Source organism: Hermetia illucens, chromosome 6 (genome assembly GCF_905115235.1).
Source record: "Hermetia illucens chromosome 6, iHerIll2.2.curated.20191125, whole genome shotgun sequence".
Classification (NCBI taxonomy): domain Eukaryota; kingdom Metazoa; phylum Arthropoda; class Insecta; order Diptera; family Stratiomyidae; genus Hermetia; species Hermetia illucens.
The window spans coordinates 90,355,400-90,376,806 of NC_051854.1; the positions used below are offsets into that span (position 1 = coordinate 90,355,400).

Genomic DNA, 21,407 nt, shown 5'->3' on the forward strand with positions numbered 1-21,407 from the left:
CGAATTGGTGGGTCTCGGCGCAAAACCGGGATGTCTAGAGTTCCTTATTAAAGCAGGCCTGGACCGGATACCGGTTGTTGCGCCGTTGATGATGATGAAAAGTGTTGAAAAATCGGTCAGTCATAAATGGTTTAACATCAAAGTAGATGATTTCTGATGATACTGTGATAAAATAAAATAAAAATCTATGAAAGGCAGTGGTTCCAATTATGAAAAGTCTAAACTAGTATTAGACCCTAACGAATAACGAAGTGTTCTGCGCTGCAATCATTTGCAAGAGGTCTGCCATATTGACTTTCGCAAAGGGTGGAAAATCCAATCAATTAGATTTTCCATCTCCAGAAACCTGTTTGAATAGCTACGTCTCCATTCAGATTAGATCAGATTTTCTGATACGGTAAAGGATGACTTGAACAAACTGTAATTAAAAAATAATTCTATCCTTCTTCTTTCTTGTATTAAACACCGAAGATGCTCAGCGCTAATAATTGATACAACTCTTCAATTTATCATTTCAGTGCTGCAAATCAAAATGAGAATGATCGAAAGAATGTTGAATAAAAGGTTTATTGGTTTACACTTACATGATCGAAAATCAAGCCGCCGTTTCTTCACATAAATTAAGCATTAAATGGTACTTTTGTCATTATCTAAATAAAAAAATAATTTACCTAGAGAAAAAATGTCTCTAAGCCATTCACTATAAATCCAGCTGTTAGTCAGAAAATAAAATAAAGATGCACAACAAATGCACAGGAACTAACAGAACTTAGAAATCTAAACGAATTTGAGCAGAATAATTATCCGTGGAAATTGTTCAATTCCAACTTAAATGCTAAAATTAGTCCTTTTTGTGTAGTTAGTTTTTTGTTCTCGATCTGTATATTTTCTATATTACCATTTCCCGTTTACTTATACTTGGCATTGATGCTTAATCATCGAAATGTACAAATGCCGAGCAATCTGATCTCACTGTATCATCCCCATCTTTCTCGATTTTATGCATTTTATTAATGCATCACTTCATAGACTGTTGCCTTTTTATCACCTGATCCCGTTACAATGTATTTATCATCTGTTGATATGTCACAACTAAGCACCGAAGATGTTTCCTTTGACTATAAGTAGAAAGATAGACAAATGATAATTGCATTTTGGAGGTGGGAAGTCCTTATTCTGTTCAGATTGATACCGACTATAGGCCAGACATTTTTAACTTAAAACGCATTTTTTTCATCCCAATAATATAATAATGAACTTTTGCATTTCGGGGAATAAGTTTGGTCTATTTATAAATAATAAAATTACCTGGAATATACTAGCACCGTACGGTGTCCGCCATGCGTTCAGTAAATTATCCTTTCCAGTAGAAACAAACCATTTTCCACATGTAGCGAACTTTAACGACAGCACACAGCTCTCATGTAAATGGAGTTGGTATTTATCAGACTTGGTTGTATGTAAAACCTCCACATGAGAGTTTTCCATACCAACCGCTAACCACTCGCCTACAAATAAGATGCATTGTTGAAGTTATTAATTGAAAACTACCCAATTAAATCAGCTTACCTGTAGGGCAATATCCAAGCGAGAAAATTTGTGAACTAAAATCATGTTGTTGTAGTTGACGTCCTTCCCTTAAATCCCAAGAACGAACCGTATTATCTAATCCGCCCGTCCATAATCGGCAGCCGTCAGGGCTAATATCGATACAGGATGCGCCATCGGTGTGTCCTTGAAATTGTCGAACCAATGTTTGATTGTGAAGATCCCAAACTGCAATGTTTCCATCGCTGCAGCACGAAAAACATACTTTTGAGTCGGGACTAATGGCGAGTGCGTAGCAAGCTGGCGCAGCAGATGTTAATTCTGCTTTGATACGGGGCGTAGGACTCGCCAAGTCCCAAATTGACAGATTAGAGGCTTCGCCACCAACTATTAGGGTTCGACCATCCGGCAGTAATTTTACTGAACGAATGTAATTATCACGTTGCTGTGAAAAGAAAATGCTCTTCATTACTTCGTAGGAAACTAGGCATTGAAATTGTTTTTTTTATTTCAAAATTCGATATTGACGGGGTTATCGGTCAATTTAATATCTTTACAAGCAGTAAAATGATACAAACGAAATGTTAGGGCGTCCACCTCAGGCGACGCGCAGGACGGGCCCCGGTCCTGTCGAGAAATGAGCAAGGGTTTTAAGTATAACTTTTTAGTTCGTACAACAGAGGAACTCAATTAGCACGAAAACTCCCAATTTCGAGTGAAAAGCCAAATCGTCAAATAACAAATACAATAATAATAAAACTTTTTAAACTTTGATTCAAGTCACGAGCGATCTAATACCGAGTGTTCAGCGCCGCGGTTGGGTACAGAAGAGACCGACTTATTTCCATGCGGTCCTTACTGTCCCAACCAACGGCATTTTTCCACCGCTAATTCTCCACTCCCCTGGTGCGTTCAGAAAATGACTGAGTGGAGAGTTCGCCATCTACCCGTCCGCATCCGCAACATTCGAAATAAATTTCGAATGCCGCAGATCCTGCCGCGCCACAGGTTCTTGGCGCATGGACGGCGTCAGGACGTAAGCAAGTTAGTCCGAACAAAACGAACAAAACAAATACGTGTCTGCACGCTAAATGTTGGTACCCTAACTGGATAGACCGAGGAACTCGCAAGAGCCCTTGGGAAAAAGCGTATTGATATCTGCGCTCTGCAAACAACCCGATGGTCTGGTGCCAAAAGCTGCGACATTGAACGCGAACGCGGTAAAAATGGCTATAAATTTCTCTATTTTGGCATCCCACACACTCAATATGGTCTTGGCATTGCCATCTCAGAAGGTTTCCGTGATGCCATTAAAGAAGCCGAAGTCGTCACCATTATATCAGTTGATCGTACTATTCACTTCTTCACCGCGTACGCACCACAGACAGGTCGAGCTGATGCCGAGAAAGATGCCTTCTGGCAACTTCTCGATGAAAAGACTTGCCAAGTGCCTGCTGACGACTATATTATCATTGCCGGCGACCTTAATGGTCATGTGGGTGAAAAGGCAGACGGTAACAGGTGCCATGGGGGAAAGGGGTCGGAGCGCACAATGAGGGTGGCGAGCGTATAATCGATTTTGCGGACACCCATGACCTTGTACTTATGAATACATGGTTCATCAAACGATTGTCTCATCTTCCTACATTGTATAGTGGAAACAGAACGCACTGGCCCGCCGCGCACTAAATGGTGGCGATTTGGTGAGAAGAAAGAAGAAACGATCTCACTCACACGATTAACGACCATTACGAATGTGGAAGAATCGTGAAATCAAATGAAAGTAACACTCCACAAAGCGGCCTCTGCAACCCTCGGGGTCACCAAGCCGAGTAAGCGGTACATCAGGCGAGAAACTTGGCTTTGGAATGATGATGTTGAAATGAAAGTCCGTGAAAAAAAAACGCCTCTACCACCAATTTCTCGACGATAAAACACCGGTCAATTGGCAAATTTATAAAAATGCCAACCGGGAAGCAAAGAAAGTAGTTGCTGTCACCCGAGCGAACCATTACAAAAATCTTGACGATAAACTAGACACCGAGGATGACGAGAGAGATCTGTATCGATTTGCTAAAAGCCGTAACGAACGTACACAGGATATCGAATACTTGTGTTGCGTTAATAACAAGAACGGTACTTTGCTTACCAACCGTCGAGCCGCAACAGATAGATGGCGAGCAGATTTCAACTGAAGAATTTGCTCATTCTCCACTTCCACAATCGTTGCCGACATTTGGGCCATTTCCTGTCAGCGCAACTGAAGTCGAGGAGGCAATAAAATGAATGAAATCGGGGATTTGTCAAAAACTGCGGAACTACTTAAGTAATACACGCTGCGCGGTTACTCACGGAGAAACACCGTGAGAAACATCGCCCTCTTTGCATTGCACATCTGGATCTAGAGAAAGCGTTTGATCGTATGCCACACGAACTCATCTGGTATGCTTTACGACAACACTTAGTGCCAGAAGAACTCGTGCGCTGAGATCAATTGCTCTACCACGAAGCGAAAAGTAAAGTTCGAAGTACAGCGGGTGTATCAAATCCGCTTCGTGTCTCTGTTGGTATTCATCAAGGAAGCGCTCTCTCACCATTCCTCTTTGTTCTTGTTATGGACACCATCACTCGGGATATCCAACGACCTGCGCCCTACACACTGCTTTATGCAGATGATGTTTTCCTAGCATCTGATAGCAAAAATGATCTCGAACAACTTGTCCAAAAATGGAATGATCGCCTCATACAACACGGTCTCAGATTGAATCCCAGATCAGGCGTTCGACAGAGCTAAATGGCGAAATCGATCACGATTAGTCGACCCCGCTTGTGGACGGGACAAAGGCTGAAGAAAAAGAAGAAGAAGAGTAAAATGATACAAAAAATCTTACCAAACAATCAAGCTGATTTACGAAGTTTTTATTTGCTGGCTGGGATATATCCCAAACTTTAACGCAGCCTTTACCTCCAGTGTACACGTACTTCGTGGGATTCGATATTGTGACTGCGCATACCACTTCTCCATGAGCTAGAGTGCTGAGTGGCCGGGCATGCCGGGGAATTCCTGGTCCTAAAAGCGCATCATGTGGAAATGGGACCGGTTGTAGAGTTCCTTCACCATTCATATGAAAGGAGTAAGCACTGAAATGTTAAAAATACCTTTTTTAAGTAAGTAAAAACATCTTTTTTATGCATGAGGAAAGAGATTTAGCGATAATTTATGGTCTCGTTACTGATAAGATAGATAGATAGAGCAGCATAAACAATATTCCTTTCTCATATTTGGTTCATTAAACAGTTAACCCTTAAAGTAAGGACACCATGTAAGGGAACTAGAAATTCTCGTAATTTAGAGCCGCGAGTTGTGATTAACTTCTTTGCTAAAAAAAAGAAACTATGGCGAAACTAATTTTTGAAGAGATGTCATCGATGGTTGACAATTCTGCACCCTCATATACAATGGTCGGGCTCGACTAAGCGAAAACCACTGCCCCTGGAAGTCTGATTATACTTCAGGTTAAGGTTGCATAATTCGGCAAGCTCTAACACGACTGCCTTGCGGTCGCCGCTGGAAACTGTCTCTGGATGGGCCAAGAGTGTACAGTGCCGAGCCAGGAGTGTGTAGGGCCGAGCTAAGAGTATTTAGGGCCGGGCTGGGAGTAGATTCATTCAACTGACGAGGATCTGGTTTGCCTACTAGTCATGCGTTAGGGACCAGCAGATCTGGTGGGGAAGAAACAACCCGTGGATCGCCCTCCCTGCACTGAAAAAGAATCCAAGCCAAGGTGGAACAGCATACGTCGAGAGCTGTGTGGCCAACGGGGAGTTGGTCTTTAATACTCTCAATGCTTTGGGCACCCTAGCCAGGATAGACATTTTCCCCGTGACAACGTAATTTTCTTCAGATTTTTCGGTTGGGAAAGTTTTGAAAATGGTTCGCTGAAAAAATTGACCACTTTCCAGCAACCGCCCGCCATCATATACGTCTTAGGGTGCAATTAACTTCCCTGAAATGCGAAACTTTAATCCTCTATAACTTTATTAATGAGAGTTCGATTGTCTGCAGGATTACGTTCTACATTATCGCCTAAGCTGATACCTAATTTTGTACTTCTGGGATGAACTTAGGAGGGGTTTTACAGTAAATTTCTAAAACATAGTAATACACTATTATTAACTTTATTTGTGCAGATATCGGAACCGGATGTATTTTGAGGTTTTCATATATATGCATCACTGCGATTTTTTCCGATTTTTCGGTTGGGTAGGTTCTGAGAAGGAGACCTTGCTCACTTTTCGGGGCATACATTCTGAGATCTTTCTCCCCTATGTACCACCCAATATCAGAAATGAGATCAGTTTCGGAAAGTAATAATCGAGCCCTTTCATTTGATACCCCACACGATCATATTCGGTGATAAAAAATGTACACAACCCTTTCGCATGTATGGGTAGTCCTTCTTCAAACTCAACACAAAATGGTGCCACTTGCTGCATGTAAAGGGATACACAGGCCACATATTTTCACCAAAAATTTCCTGGTAATCGGTTCAACCGTTTCCGAGTAAATTGGATGTGACAGACTGACAGACAGACATTGAATTAATTTTAATAATGTTTTGTTTCACACAAAACCTTAACAAGTGATGGTGATGCCAGGCTCATCATCGGATTATTAGTTGCTGGCATCCAGCCAGGAGACAGTAGACGACGAGGGCAGTACAGTACCTAATAACAGAGATCTCTGGGAGCAAGGCGGCAGATGAACCAGTGGTTTCAAGCTAGGGAGCCGATGTTTTTGAGTTGAGTGGAGCGAGTATCAGGTATAGTATTCTTAATCTGAAATTGTTGACTTTGGGGGTTCCACCAAAAGCAACGGTTGCCAAGAATGTCGGCCACCGGAAAGCAGAAGTCCACTGGAGTCTTGCTCAAGAGCCAGTACTAGAAGGTCATATAAATTCATCAATCATATTGAAGGTAGCGCAGATGAATCTGCGGCACTCGAAATGCGCCTCAGTGAGTCTGCTGGTCTTCCTCCTAGAGGAGGACATCGACGTCGCACTAATACAGGAGCTCTGGATCGGAGGAGGCCGAAGAATCAGAACCCGAAAGCAAATATTAAAATTTATTCCATGATAAATGGCAATACATTTTTACTCAGCCCAATAATTTCAACAATAATAAAGGGACGTGATATGTAATAATATAATTAAATTATACTTACGGTTTTCCAGCCGCTACTCCCGATAGCGGAATACCATTTGTTCGCATATTTGGATGAGGATCATAAGGCATTGGTGGTCGGCCGTACGCAGGATCAGGTGGCGGTCTTTGATAGGGATCTTGTGGCCTTTGATATGGTGAATTTGGATAACCAGCCGGCGGTGGCTGGGGTGCAACCGGTTTCGGGTTGCCAGGTACTGAGGCATTCGGTGTAGGCGTTCGCGCTTTAGCTCCAGGTGTTCCTGGTTTATCAAGCTGACAAAAAAAAATCGATTATTGAATCAACTTTTTGACTTCATGCTATTGAACTTACATCTTTTGTTTTAAGGCTTGGCGTGGAACGAGATGAGCTCGAACCGGATCGGGATGGTGGTCTTTCACTCGAAGGTTTTGAGTTACTTCCTCCAGGTTTATCAGATCGATCACCATTCAATCCGATGCTGTCTCGGTCACGGGATTCCAAAGAAACATGATCACCGTTTGGGCGAGGTGATGGAGATTCCTGAAATCAAATAATTATTTTTTTTAAATATATAGATTTTTTCAGAAGTGTAGAAACTGACAAACATTCATACGAAAACCGGAAACTGGGCGCTTCAGGTATAATAAAGGCATATGTCTGTCTCGAGTAATTGATACTGATATACAAATAACTAAACAAGCCGGGAAACCGGAAGCTGGGCGCTTCAGGTATGAAAGGTTTTGTTTGTTTCTTGTCTGAGTATATTTGAGTGTAGAACTATCCCGTTTGAACGTAGCCCGTTAAGAATATGCATTTAGCATATCAGATTTAGTACTCCGGGTTGTAAATTTACACGGTAAGGCAACTTTGAGCTACTGTAACTTTGTTACTAATAGTATGATTTTAATCAAACTTGGAGATAATATGCTTCATATTATATTTTATACTGCCACCAACTTTTATAACTCCGACATAAACTTAAGGGGGGTTTTACCTAATTTTCCCAAAAATACGGTAATATACTATTATTAACTTAATTTGAACAGATATCGGTATGGAGAGTATTTTGAGGCCTGGGTACCGTATAGAGGCAGCTTCATGATTTTCTTCAGATTTTTCGGTTGGGTAGTTTCTGAGAATGGCTCCGTTAAAGAAATCATTACTATGCACCCCTCCCACTCCCCGCCTTTTTAAAAAATCTCAAAACTAAGACCGGCTTCGAAAAGTACTAATCGAGGCCTTTCATTTGATACCCCACATGACTATATTTGGTGAAAAAAAATTGTACACCCCCCTTTAGGGGGGGGGGTCCACAGTTCCCACCTTCTCACCAAATTTCGTGTCAATCGGTATAGCCGTTTCTGAGAAAAGTGCCTGTGACAGACAGACAGACGGATGGACAGACAGACAGACAGATTTGCCGGAACTATGCCATCCCCTGTGAGACACCCGTAGTCGAACTTCTGGACACACTAAAACAGAAACTTTCTGTCATATGCAGTCGGTTACGACGGTATGGCGAAAGTTATTCCAGACGTGTCCAGAATGCAACATACGCGAGGAATCAGCGGAGCTTTTTCAAATCTCTCAACGAATCCCAACAGAGCGCCCAGACAATACAGTTCTCGGTGACGGAAGCGAAAGAGTATTGGGGTGGACTTTGAGGGTTACCTGCCCAGCATGCTGAGCATGCTGAGTGGATCACCGCCGAAGGCACCCGCCATGCCAATACAGTTGGCATGAATTTCGCGGATGTTACCGAAGAGGAAGTTCGACGAGCCATAAACATCTCGAAGAACTGGAGGGGCCCAGGTCTGGATCGGGTGCAGAATTTCTGGTATAAGAAATTTACCAGCGTACACAGTCGGTTGGCACGCAGTATAAATGAGGTCATGAGTCGGCCGGAGGAATTTCCACCTTTCCTCACTGCGGGGATTACCTACCTTATCCCTAAGAAGGACACGGTGCAGGACCCCGCAGACACAAGACCGATCACTAGCTTACCAACCCTCTACAAATTCATCACGTCCATTATTAGTGGAAGGATCAATGCGCACCTCGAGACCAACAATATTCTGTCCGAGGAGCAGAAGGGCTGCCGAGTTGGGTCAAGGGGTTGCAAAGAGCAACTCATTATCGACTCGGTAGTTGTAGGACAAGCAACTAGAGGTCAAAGAAACCTCTTCAGTTGCTATATCGATTATGCCAAGGCTTTTGATAGCGTTCCGCATACCTGGCTAATCGACATCCTACATCTGTATCGCATTGATCCGAAACTAATAAAGTTTTTGGTGACAGTCATGGAAGGGTGGCATACCACCTTATCGGTGCGTACATCTGAGGGTGCTAATACCTCAGAGCCCATCCGTATACGGAGGGGCATCTTCCCGGGGGATTCATTGAGTCCTCTTTGGTTTTGTATGGCACTGAACCCCCTTTCACGGCTACTGAATGATGCTAGAGGGCATGGTTTTGCAATAAAATATGACCTACGTGCTAAGTGCGAACTGACACACTTGATGTACCTAGATGACATCAAGCTGTATGCTGGTACTGACAACCATCTTAGAAGTCTGTTACGAATAATGGACATGTTCAGCCGTGATATTCGGATGGAGTTTGGATTAGACAAATGTCGAATCCAAGCCATCCGCAAAGGTCATCACGAGCCGCATGCCGGACATAGCATTGGTGACCTCCACATCGAAGCTATGAACGAGACAGACTTCTACAAGTACCTAGGAATTCTACAAGGAACCCATGCTCGAGTTGGTGATCTGAAGGAAGCTCTGCTATCCGAATTCCTGCGACGTGTAAAGCTGGTGCTGAAATCGCATCTCTCGGGGAAGAATAAAATAAGCGCGTTGAATGTATTCGCTATCCCTTCACTGGCTTATGTATTCGGAATATTGCCGTGGACGAAGACCGACCTGAAAAACGTCCAGCGGCGGATACGGACAACTATGTCCAAATTCCGAATGCATCACCCAAAGTCTGCCGTGGAGCGGATGAACCTGCCTCGTGACATCGGAGGTAGGGGCGTGGTTGACGTGGCGGCACAACATCATCGCCAAATCGACTCGCTGCGCGCTTATTTTTACAGTAAAGAGCAGGCGAGCCCCTTGCATGGGGCTGTCTGTAAGGCAGACTGTGGACTGACTCCACTTAACTTGAAGGATCGATCTTTCAATCCTCTGAGTGGGGTGAAGTCGGACCAGGAGCGGATCGATGAATGGAAGTCGAAGGCAATGCACGGTAAACACGTGAATTGTATTTGGCAGCCATTTGTCGATTTGCATCTGTCGAACAGATGGCTGTGTGCTGGGGAGCTCTTTGCTGAGACAGAGGGGTTCATGTATGCAATTCAGGATGGCGTGGTCGCCACCCGAGCTTATAAAAAGCTCATCATGAAAGAACGGGTGGAGAACGACCAGTGCAGAATGTGTGGTTCGGCGTTAGAGACGTTGGACCATCTCATTTCTGGCTGTACTGTTATGGCACCGGTGCAATACATCACCAGGCATAATGCTGTATGTAAGGTTATCCATCAAAACCTTGTATACAAGCATGGGCTGATCACGGGGACATGTCCGGTTTACCGATATGAGCCGCAAGCAGTACTTGATAGTTTTGCTTACAGCATGTATTGGGACCGGCAAGTTCTGACTGATCGCCATACCGCACACAACAAGCCTGACGTACTGTTAGTTGACAAGACGGGTCGCTCCGCGTACATTATTGATGTTGCTATCCCCCATAATAGCAACATTGAACGGAAATACGTGGAGAAGAACGTGAACTATGAGCCATTGGCTCGGGAAATCAAAGAAATTTGGCGTCTCGGGCGGGTGGTTGTAATTCCCATAATATTGTCAGCTACAGGTATTGTACCTAAATCCCTGACGAGTTCCCTTGATGTCCTGGGACTTTCGCACAGTCTGGTTCAAACCATGCAGAAGTACACCATTCTGCATACGTGCTCGATGTTGCGGGGAGTACTCGCCGGATTCTCCCTCTGACCTACCACCGGCCACCACCACCAGTGCCCCTTTAGTTTTTAAGTAGGTAGGATCGTCCGAGCCTAAATGCTTGGCACTTAGTGCTAGTGTTAGGTAAAATTCGGCATCTGCCGAGATTGTGATAACTCGGAAATAATAATAATAAAAAGGAAAATTAAGATGCTCCCTTTTGACCCGCCGTATGAGTTCACTTTAGGGGGCTGAGTCACTGACCGTGTATAACTTATAATAGTTAGGTTGCCTTTAAACTTTTCAGAATGATGTCCTATCTTATTATATACCCTCTATGATGAACTTAAGTAAATTTCTAAACTTTGATAATATGCTATGCTAACTTGAGCCTTTACTCCCTTATGTTCCGTCTAATATCAAAAACAACTTCAGAAAGTACTAATTGGGCCCTTTTATTTGATACCCCATATGACTATACTCCATTGAGTTCAACAGAAAATAGCGCCACTTGCCTTGGGATTTAGATATCACACATTTTCACTGAATTTCGTGACAATAGGTTCAACCGTTTTCGAATAAATCGTATGTGACAGACAGTCAGATAGGTAGACAGCCACAGGACAGGGAAGCAGCATACCCAACGTCGAGAAGACATCAGGCTGGTCTGAAAAAGCATTGGATGAGGAAACTCTCTTGAAAGTGTGGCTAAACTAACCTCGTGGCGTCTATGCCTAGGAGATGCACATTCCCCAGTAGAAAGCCCAACTACTGGTGAAATAGTAAACTGACCAGCCTTCGACGTCTCCGAGCTAGACGAACGACTCAGAAGGCGATAAGTAGGATCGATTAGGGAAAATAGGAGCATGCAAAAACTTCAAGCTCGCCATCCAACAGAGTAAGGGAATGTTTAAAGAAGCGGAAATGGATGTAAATCCGCGGGGGAGCGTCTGTTAAATTGTAACAAGGCAGATCAGAGGCCGTTCATCCCCACAGATCACGTGCCCTACCAACTTGTTGAAAATCATCCAGGGGTTATTCCTCCAGCAAGAGGGAAGCACTGACAGTTTTCAGAAATCTCTGAATGTGACGGCAATTCCTGCAGTAACCATAGCCGACCTGTTGGCGACAATAAAGCTTGGAGCCTGGACTGGATAATGAACAGAGCCCTTAAGCTTGCCGTAAAATCCAGACCGCATCCCGTCCGCTGAATTGTTTGCAGCGTGCATGATCGAGGAGATATTTCCAATAGCATGGAAGCGGTGGAAAGGGTAATGATTTTAATTTGGCCAGTTGGAGTTTATTACAGAAATCTCTTGCAACGATTAGTATCCCGTAAGTGGGAACACAACACGTTGCAAGAGATTTCTATAATAAACTCGCTGCTTTTGTTAAAAGCTGCTTATTAGAAAGGAGGCTTTGGTGTGCCACCGATGACGGACCCAAAGAGTACGTTGTTTCCGCGGGTGTCCTACAGAGTTCTGCACTGGGCTCGCTACTACAGAACATCATGTACAATGGTGGATTACGGCGATGATATAGCATTGGTTGTAGTCGCAAAGCATCTAGAGGGTGCTGAGTTATACTCATGCGAAGCAATCAGTGCTTTTAAGGCCTGGTTAGGGAGCGTTGCACTGGCACTTGCGGAGAAAAAAAAACGGAAGCGATCCCCATTACAAAGGGTCGGAAGCGTAATTACGCCCGAATTAGAATTGACAATCAGATCATCACTGCAAGTGCACCATACTTGTGATAAGTGATTCACGGTGAGTATGTCCTTGACAAGGATAATGCCAAACGGATAAGGACCGCGGTATACTTAGAGGTCACTTATTACCAGGGTGGTAAGCGCGATCTTGCTTTATGCCACCCTTATTAGGGGAAGGGCATTTCACATATCATACAATGACCATAAACTCAGCGCAGTCTATAAAGAAGGTCTATAAGAAGGCCCTAAAGATGTGCTCTGTCTGTAGAGCCGTCTCAGGTCGCGCAGAGAAGGAAGAAATGGTGCTTCCACGGGGTAAGGGGATTTGGAGACGGTGTTAGTGGATAAAAATTCCACACTCTGACGTGTCTCGACCAAATTTTTTTTTAAGATTTCCACCTTACAAAAAAGAAAAGACAGAACGACAGACGTTGAATCGATTTTAAGAAGATTTTATTTCACACAAAGATCAGGCACATGACCGAGCATAGTTCGATGTCGGTCCTTGGCCTTCACTTTTCTCGGTTGGGCAACCGCGTTCTCCATGGACTCTCAGCACTCAGGCCACAGTGGCTTACTTTAGCGACGGCAATCAGTAGCTCGCATTGCTGATCGAGTCCTCCCATCTGTTTCAAAAATGTCCAGGCGATCGTTTGCTTTCCACCCTGCTTTTGAGTAGGAGTCTGAGAATTCATATGCCGGCAATTCAATAGCTTGCAGCAACGATATAACTCTTTTCCCTCACTGGGCCTGAAATTTGCCTGAGAATTTGTCTGCTTGAAGGCATTGCTGGTATATTTTTCAACCTGATTTATCATCCAGGTCTGCAGCAAAAGAATTCTCGAATCATCGTGTTGTAGATTGTTAGTTTGATTCTTCTCTGTATTTTTTAATATTAAAAAATATTAAGAGGCATTTGCTGATATATACACAACAATCTGAAATCTGAATCGAACGAATATGATTCAAAAATAAGAGTATAATTGCGTCCCTATTCTACGTGAATTGAAAGAAATTACTACAAAACATGCACAGACCACTGTATGCGGTGGCCTCCTTTTTAGGTTGGACAAGCATAATTTTAATAATATTCAATGGTGGTGGAGTGGATGGCTCAAAGCTTCCCTTCCAAACGATTGTAGGAGTTGCTTTGTGGCATTGGCTGTGGGGAGCCTGGTATTGTTTTGCAGCAGACAGACTCTCTCTGATGGCGCGATGGTTGAGGGGGCAGAATGTTAACCTCTCAATCTCGCTGCTTTAGGTTCGAACCCCAGTCGACGTGGGGGTCTGTGTTCGTCTTTAGTTTGTCTCGCTGCTGTGAGCTCTATCACACGCTGCTGTGAGCTCTAGCACAGGCTTCAGTGAACCGCAGTTTGATTATGTGGATGCCCTATGTTCTCCTAAGGAGTGAACAGGAGACACTCTAGTTTCTTGAGGTCTCACAATATCTTGTCGAATTGATGGTCCCCTCTAAGATAGATACTTCGAAACTTTCATATATTTTTCAGCTAATACTACAATTCTGATTTTTTGGCGGAAGATGAGAAATTGTGTCGCCATTTTTGACACTGTCTCTTGATTTCAGGCAAGCAGAGGGCATTCCAAGTTTCATCTCCTTTAACAATTAGTCAACCTGTGTTGTTCTGTCAGATTTTTTGGAACCTATTCCACGGAAAGTTTCTGATATTCGAGGATTTTTGTGATTGTTCTGTACAACAAAGGTCTGCAGATTTGCAGGTAATATCGCACCCAATGCCAATCTTCGATGGTCATGGACCGTTATCCCCATTTTCTTCATATGTTCTTCAATCACAATTGAAATTTTTCTGCTCCTCGAGGATTGTCAAGAAAGGAAGTGCGGCCATTTTTCAGCTCGTAAGACCAAGTAGACACATTTGTACGATTTATAACTCCACTACCATAAACAGTTTTAACCAAACTATATAGAATCTTCGATAAATCGGTTTTTATTAAAAAAATTGATCAAATATCTCCATAAATAGTTAACGAGGGTGACTTTAGGGGTATGTAGTTCCTAATTCACTAGAGAGATCGAGGGAAGAAATGAGAATACGTCTAACACTGTAGACAAGATTCAGAAGGCCTTCCGATACGAGAAGGCATTGAAAAGAGTAACCTTAGGGGGAAAAACTAAACCACTTGATAAGGATGTCGAGCGAGAAGATTACACCAAATAAACCAGCAATACTTCGTAGTGAATAAACCCAAGCAAATCTTCACGCGGACAAAGGAAATGCGGTAGTAAAAGAAGAACAGACGGACTACAACCCGGTAATATTGAAAAAACTTCGGACGGGGAGATATTTCGAATTGCCGAAAGACCCTTTGCCGGATTCAATCAAACGGGTTGAGGAAGTATTGAAGGAATGGCGCCACCTCATTGAGAATTGAGCCGAACTAAGGATACACAACCCCGTACTGCCAACAATAAAGGATCTACTTGAGATCCGCAAACTTGGCAACGAATTCCGCGACATTGCGCGCGAGCTGCAAACTCGCTCACACTAAATATCGCCAAGCGGCCGTTTAGTAGTTTTAAGGAATTGGGGAAAAACCATCTGCAATTAAGAGGACCTCAATAGGATATGGAGTTCACGACATCGGATGAACGGCTAATGTCATTCGACGTGGAGACCATGTTTCCAAGCATCCCGGTGAAGGAGGCGATTCTTTATCTGGAGGAACGGCTACTAAGAAAAAATCCCATATTATTCACGTAGAAACGAGAAAGGAATGTTTATGAAACTTCATTTGTTATTTCGAGGTAGGTCCACACAAATTATTAATGGTTGCCATATGTGGGGCATAGCGCGTCAATCACACCCACACGGTATCGCTGTCAGCGCTAGCAATGTACTTCAATTGCCTCCACGATTTTCCAAGAAGCTTGTACTCCTCCTACACTGTTCTAGGTCACGTAATTCTGGGTCGACCTCCCGTTAACCATCCTTGGATATTGGGTTCATTGGGTGGCATAACTCCCAATGAAACTGTTTTTCTATATGAGACCAATCCACTGCACCTTCCCCCTTCTCATCAACACATCTACGGGTATCTAGTTCCTATTCTGGCCAAGTTTTTCATTAGTTATTGTCACAGACCAGCATAACCGGATGACAAGGCGCAGACGTGACATTCATGAAAACTTAGAGCTTTTGAATAACCGTGGCGATCACGTTTTATGTACTACTCCATCGCTTTTGTAATAACCTGATGTCCACGGGAAACGAGGTCGGGGATCTAATTCTTCATGGAATTCCCACCCTCAATCACACCGGATTAGGAGAGTTCGGCCTCATATACACCATAGTGTTGCAAGTTTTGTTTTTAATTTTCAACGCCCATTTCTACATTGTTCCTCGGTTTTCCCGGACATATATGAATGACAGGTCTATTCTGGCCTAAGTTCCAAACGCGGCTTGATATTAAGATTTGATTTTTATATACCTCGTGTTAGTATCTGAAGCCCCAAAAAAGCCCACATTCACATTTGCGAATATGGCTAGCGAAGAAGCATGCAAACCCGACATTTCAGTGAAGTCAACTTGAGTTGCTGGCGGATCTGCACAGTATGTTGGGATAACCGTTTGCGTTGATGATAGTTAACCCGGATGGTCACTTTGGCTACCTCCTAATCTTCAGAGCAATTACGTTTCATTAGTTAGCTCTTGTCTAATCGTCACTTCTTCATATTGTGTGACCTAGTCACTTCCAATTTTTCAATCCTAAATTCTGTCAAATTGGGGGACTAAAAGGTAGGTGTGATTTGACGGAATTTAGAGTTCATTAGTGACAGCGGCGATTATCTCCTATGAGCTGCTTCCATTTGACAGCACAGAGAGTAGTAAATACGTTTGACGTCTGGTTGAAACGTAGGGCAATCCCCCCCCCCCACCATTTTCATCCCTTCCAAACTTTATGCTAAACTCCAGAGAACTTTGCACTTTTTTTCAGAATTGACCCTGTACCGTTTAAAGCTAAAAGTACGACTCAACTCACCATTTCATTAGCAACATCTACGACTAAATCCTGATCGCTTTTCTCGCCATCACTTTCCTGTAATAAAATATTGAAGAAACAATATCAATCTTTCGACATTCACAGCCTTATCATGTAATATTTTTACATTAAATTAGCGTTAGATTCTACCTTTATCCCAAAACATTGCACAATTATTGCCGACACCTTTTGTGACTTTTAACAAAACGAAATGGTGAGTTGAGTTTTCCTAGAGCTACTACTGCTTTTAGGTCTAAATAAGCTTTTCTACCTTTGAGTTGGTAAGTAGTGCGATAATAAGTGAAATATTGTAAATATGTAAATAGGAACAAAGGACCATTGCATGCAACAGTGCACAGAGTGATGATAAGGATCAAAGTGTACTTACGTGCGTTAACTTCTCTTCTTTTCTTCGCTTAGTATCATTTTCAATTTCTAAAGGTGAGCGTGTTCGATATTTTTCTCGTTCCGCTGGAGATACTGAATTTCTCTGCAACAATAAATGAAATAGATTAAAAAAATGCAAGCCATTAATACATCGCGTTCGAAGTGGTTAAAACTAGCCGCAGCTCAGACTTCTGCTAGGACCATTGTACGTCTCCATCGGCCTCTGGTCGACGGCGTTCGCAGACTTTCGCGAATCCGAGAACATTCTCCAGAGACAGAGAATGCGCAAACTCTTCGTTAAAGAAAACCTTACCAAGATATCTTCGTCCGAATTCTGAGGAGGCCGGGCAGTTGCATACCAAGTGCAGGGCCGTCTCTTTTTCCTTTTCGCATTGGCTATATATGGCCGAGGCCAGCACATCGATTTTTTCCATGTGGTAGTTTAGGGGGCAATGTCCCGTTAAAAGCCCTACTACGGTTTTCATGTCCCACTTCTTAAACGACAACAAAAATTCCACTCTAGCGGCCACGGGTTCCTTCACAAAAATTTTCGCCTCCCGGCAGAAGTTGAAATATCTCCATTCGGCTACATGAATCCTTGCTATTTCCCTCTTAGAGACTTAATAGTATATGACCGGATGTCAAAACCTGATTCTGGCCTTGATAACCTTGATAATTTAGTCCGTTGGTGTTCGATCAATAAGCAAACACTGAATGTCAACAAATGCCACTGGATGTGTTATTCGCTTAAACCCTCCCCAACATCCTTTTCCTATTCTCTCAGTGGACAACCCCTTTCACTACTGACCTCCTTCAAAGACCTGGGTGTAATATTCGACGACAAACTTCGTTTCAATTCCCACTTCGTTGAGTTGACATCATCAATAGAGCTTCCAAAATGTCTGGTTTTATCCTACGTTCCTCCTCCAACTTTATCTCAATTCAGCCCTCCTTAAAACCCTTCTATTCCCTTGTCAGAAACATCCTTAAATATTGCTGTGTAGTCTGGTCCCCCTTCCGCATTCGTGACTGCCGCGCTCTTGAAGTTGTACAACGCAAATTCACCCAGACCCTCTTTTACTAAAAGAAGGCTCAGATCTTCCTCAATTATAACGATCCAGGGTTTGCTGAGTGTGCGGGGTTGGGGCGCGCAGAAGGATTTAATTGCGAATCAGTTCTGCTCTGAAGGCTGGATACCGGTCGAGCTCGCAGTGTGCGGGACGTTCTCATGATACGCGCCACGATACCTGCATAGGACGCAGCGCTCCTTTTCGTTGCAGGTAATCGCTTTATGTCCTGCCTGGCCGCATTTGCGGCATGTTACTTTTCTGTCAAGTCCTCGGCAGGTTACAGACGTGTATCCATAATTCAAACATCTGTAACATTTGATTGGGGTAGCCCGGATTCGTATCCTATACACTACCCAACCATTTCTGATTTTCCCGATATTCAGAAGCTTCCCTGCGTATTGCTCCTCAACTTCTACCAAAGCGAGTTTTTGGCCTCGAGATTTCACAGAGGTGATACCAATCTAAACATTCGCGTTTGATGGCCTCTTCTATTTCGTTCTTTTCTGTGAGGCAGTCAAGGTGTCGGATTACCAGAGACTACGTGGGTTTCAGGGTGGAAACCAAAACTTTGCCTCCCAGAAGCCCCTTGATTGCTTCACAGAACGTAAGTTTATTTACTGTCGTCAGAGCTACTTCGACTAGGACTCCACCAACCTTGGTTGTCGGCGTGTATATGTCATTAGCCCGAGAAACTTTTTCGGGGCTATTATCTAGGTCGCAGATATTATGCCAGCTAGGGGGTCAGAACTACTTGCTCGGGCACCTCGGAAACGCCACTCCCCGTATCATAAGCGACTCGTTATGGATCGTTGACGACCCCTGAGGGAGGGGTTGTTATTTATATTGAAGGGTATGTCGGTTTCAAGGGTAAGTAGGTGGTGAAAAATGCTATGATCTCGCTTGTCTGCAAATTGGAACGGTAGGATAATATTGTAGTCGGAAATGTGAAAGTGGCTGATATCGTGGAGGATTAAAGATTTCAGAAGTGGTGCTAAGGAGTAAAATAAGATGGTAGCTCCTCGGGTGTTTCTTTCAGATGGAAAGTGTGCAGTGGGGATGCATGATTTGTACAGATGGGATAAGAAGGTTCTAAGGGACTTAGTTCACTTCTTGAGGAGTATAATTGGGATCTGGTCCGGACCAGTTGATTTTTTATTGTTATGGGAATGAATTATGGATTGCAGAATCTTTGAGAGAGGTGTTTTGGTGGAGGGAGCGGGCTGATCAGGAATTTGGCTAATCGGGGACATGTGCGTGACAGTTGGTTGCTCGTGTATGGAAGGGGAAGTGGTCTGCGTATAGGGATTAGATTTCGGATCAGATACGCTGTGTAAGGAAATATATGCCGGGGTTGAGATAGTTGAACTGTGGGGAGTATCTGTACCGGTTAAGTTGAGCACGCAGGATGGCTTTCTCCTTGATAAGGTTAAGGGTTTGGGGAGGGGGCGTGATAATTCCTTGATAGTTTGTCAAGGAATCTTGATAGTTTGGACGTCTTTTAGGAATGGTTTAGCAGCATACTTCCTGAATGATATCAATGTCCTTTCGTTGAATAGAGTTTGTTTGGACGGCAGAAGGGGAGGTGAGGACGATGACAGCGGACAATTTCTCCGTGAGTCGCTAGTTGAGGGGGTTCCAGTTGGAGGCAGCGTAGTTAGGAGAAAGTTTGGGCTACTTTTTGGGGAGACTGCCTAAAGTGCTGATGAGCAGTGTAACATAATCGTGATTACCCAGGCCTCGAATGATTGGTCTGTAGGAGTGGTGGTGCCACCGGACTCGGTCAGGAGATTGTTGCTAACTAGGAAGAGGTCAATGTAGGTTTGCATGTTCTGGCGATCAAATGAAGTTTGGTTCGGGGGGAAGAGGGTTATTTGGAGGGAGATAGAGTTCTGGGCGTACCGATTGGCTATTGTTATTTAAGCTCATTGTGAACTATATTTGTTGTGAATCGTGAGGAGGGTCCTGAGGTGGTGGGGAAGTTTTTTCACCGAATATTGTCATGTGGGGTGTCAAACGAAAGATCTCAGTTAGCACTTTTCGAAGCACATTTTATTTTAGATATTAGTTGCAAAGGGGAGGAGCGCAAGGGCCCGAAAAGGGTGAATATCTTCGATGACGTGTTTGAACAACTTGTGTTATTTCGCGTTATTTAATATTAGCTTATATTAGTTTTTTGCGATGCCTCGAAGCACACGTGGTTTTTAAAAAAAGGAAAGAGTGTTTAGGGGAAGAAGACCTCAAGATTGCTAGGAAGAGATACTTCGACCTTCTACCCCACAGCCAACACCCGAACCTTCCATTACAGGGTCTGTACAGCAAGTACATCAAAGGGTGAACACCCCGGAATCCTCCCTTTCAGAAAAATCGTTTTCCTCTTCCTTCTCGAAAGTGAGTCACCATTTAGAGGAGTACGACAGCTTCGAGGGAAATGAAAATTATAATTTCATAAATTTTGGTATGAAAAGTAATATTTTTTGCAATTTTTCTGATTACTTTTATTTATTTACCAATGCGTTCATTATGTTTCGAATAGAAATTCTCAATAAATCTCTGGGGAACGTGGGTTTTTATATAACTTTTCATGGTAAGCTCCAGGTGTCAGTAATTTTTAGACGTGGTATTGCTGTGCCAAAATTGTGCAAAATTTGACAATTTTTGGATTTTGTCCTAAAATTACTTATGACATGGAAGAAGGTAAATATAATGTTATTGTGGAAGTATCGCTTTTTCTTTGACTTTGTTTTTTATGGTATTTATATATATTTTGAGGCGGTCAAACCGACTTGACACTTTAAATGTCAGGTTCGCCTATGCCCTCAGGGCAATCGGGAAGGGTCCTACTGCAGGCAAAATTTTATGCGGCCTCCTCCCATCACCAAACATGCTGCATACGACAGCATCTTGGCATCTGCTGCCAAAAAGGTAGTCAAGGAATCAATAGCGAATGCAGTAAATGAAGCCGAGGAAACGAACGACAATTATAGGGACATAAGTGTGGCTCTCGATGGCATATGACAAAAGAGAGGCCACACTTCCCTCAATGGTGTTGTCAGTGCGACCTCCATTGATACTTGTAAGGTAAGGGAATCACAAAACCAGTTATTTGAGTCAAAATTTTATTCTGTATTTTATTTTAGGTCATTGACTTTGCAATAATGTCAAAGTTTCGCCATTGTAAAAATGAAAATACTGTGTATGATCATTCAAAACATTTTCACCTGAGCAGGGCAGTGATGGATGAAATAAAGCCTGTATTTCGACAACTGGCTCACCCTGACTTGTTACGAAAGTGTGTTCATGGCCGAACCCAATATCCGACCGAAAGTTTCAATAATGTCATTTAGTCTCGCGTTTCAAAGACCACCTTTGTAACAAGGAAAATTCTTGAGTTGGGGGTTTATGATGCGGCATCTACCTTCAATGACGTAAATATAGCCCGATGTGGAGTCCTTCGTCACCTAGGTATTGAACCAGGGAAGTTCCGTTGTTATGCTCTCAAGAAATCTGAAATCGAGAGAATT

General features: G+C 43.3%; 1 protein-coding gene across 5 annotated transcripts in view; it reads right to left on the reverse strand.

The window, feature by feature from the left end:
• Positions 1-548: 548 nt before the first annotated feature.
• Positions 549-21,407, reverse strand: part of LOC119659152 (protein groucho) — a 305,782-nt gene continuing 284,923 nt past the window's right edge. For 3 of the 5 annotated variants that reach the window (XM_038067098.1, XM_038067095.1, XM_038067096.1), the window contains 8 exons: positions 16,818-16,919; positions 16,430-16,486; positions 7,085-7,273; positions 6,773-7,026; positions 4,440-4,689; positions 1,570-1,993; positions 1,309-1,508; positions 549-1,118 (listed from right to left, as the gene is read on the reverse strand). In XM_038067098.1, coding sequence (XP_037923026.1) covers positions 1,011-1,118; positions 1,309-1,508; positions 1,570-1,993; positions 4,440-4,689; positions 6,773-7,026; positions 7,085-7,273; positions 16,430-16,486; positions 16,818-16,919 — 1,584 coding nt within the window. In that variant the 3' untranslated portion in view covers positions 549-1,010. The remainder of the gene's footprint in view (positions 1,119-1,308; positions 1,509-1,569; positions 1,994-4,439; positions 4,690-6,772; positions 7,027-7,084; positions 7,274-16,429; positions 16,487-16,817; positions 16,920-21,407) is intronic. The other 2 variants (XM_038067100.1, XM_038067099.1) reach the window with 1 other exon arrangement.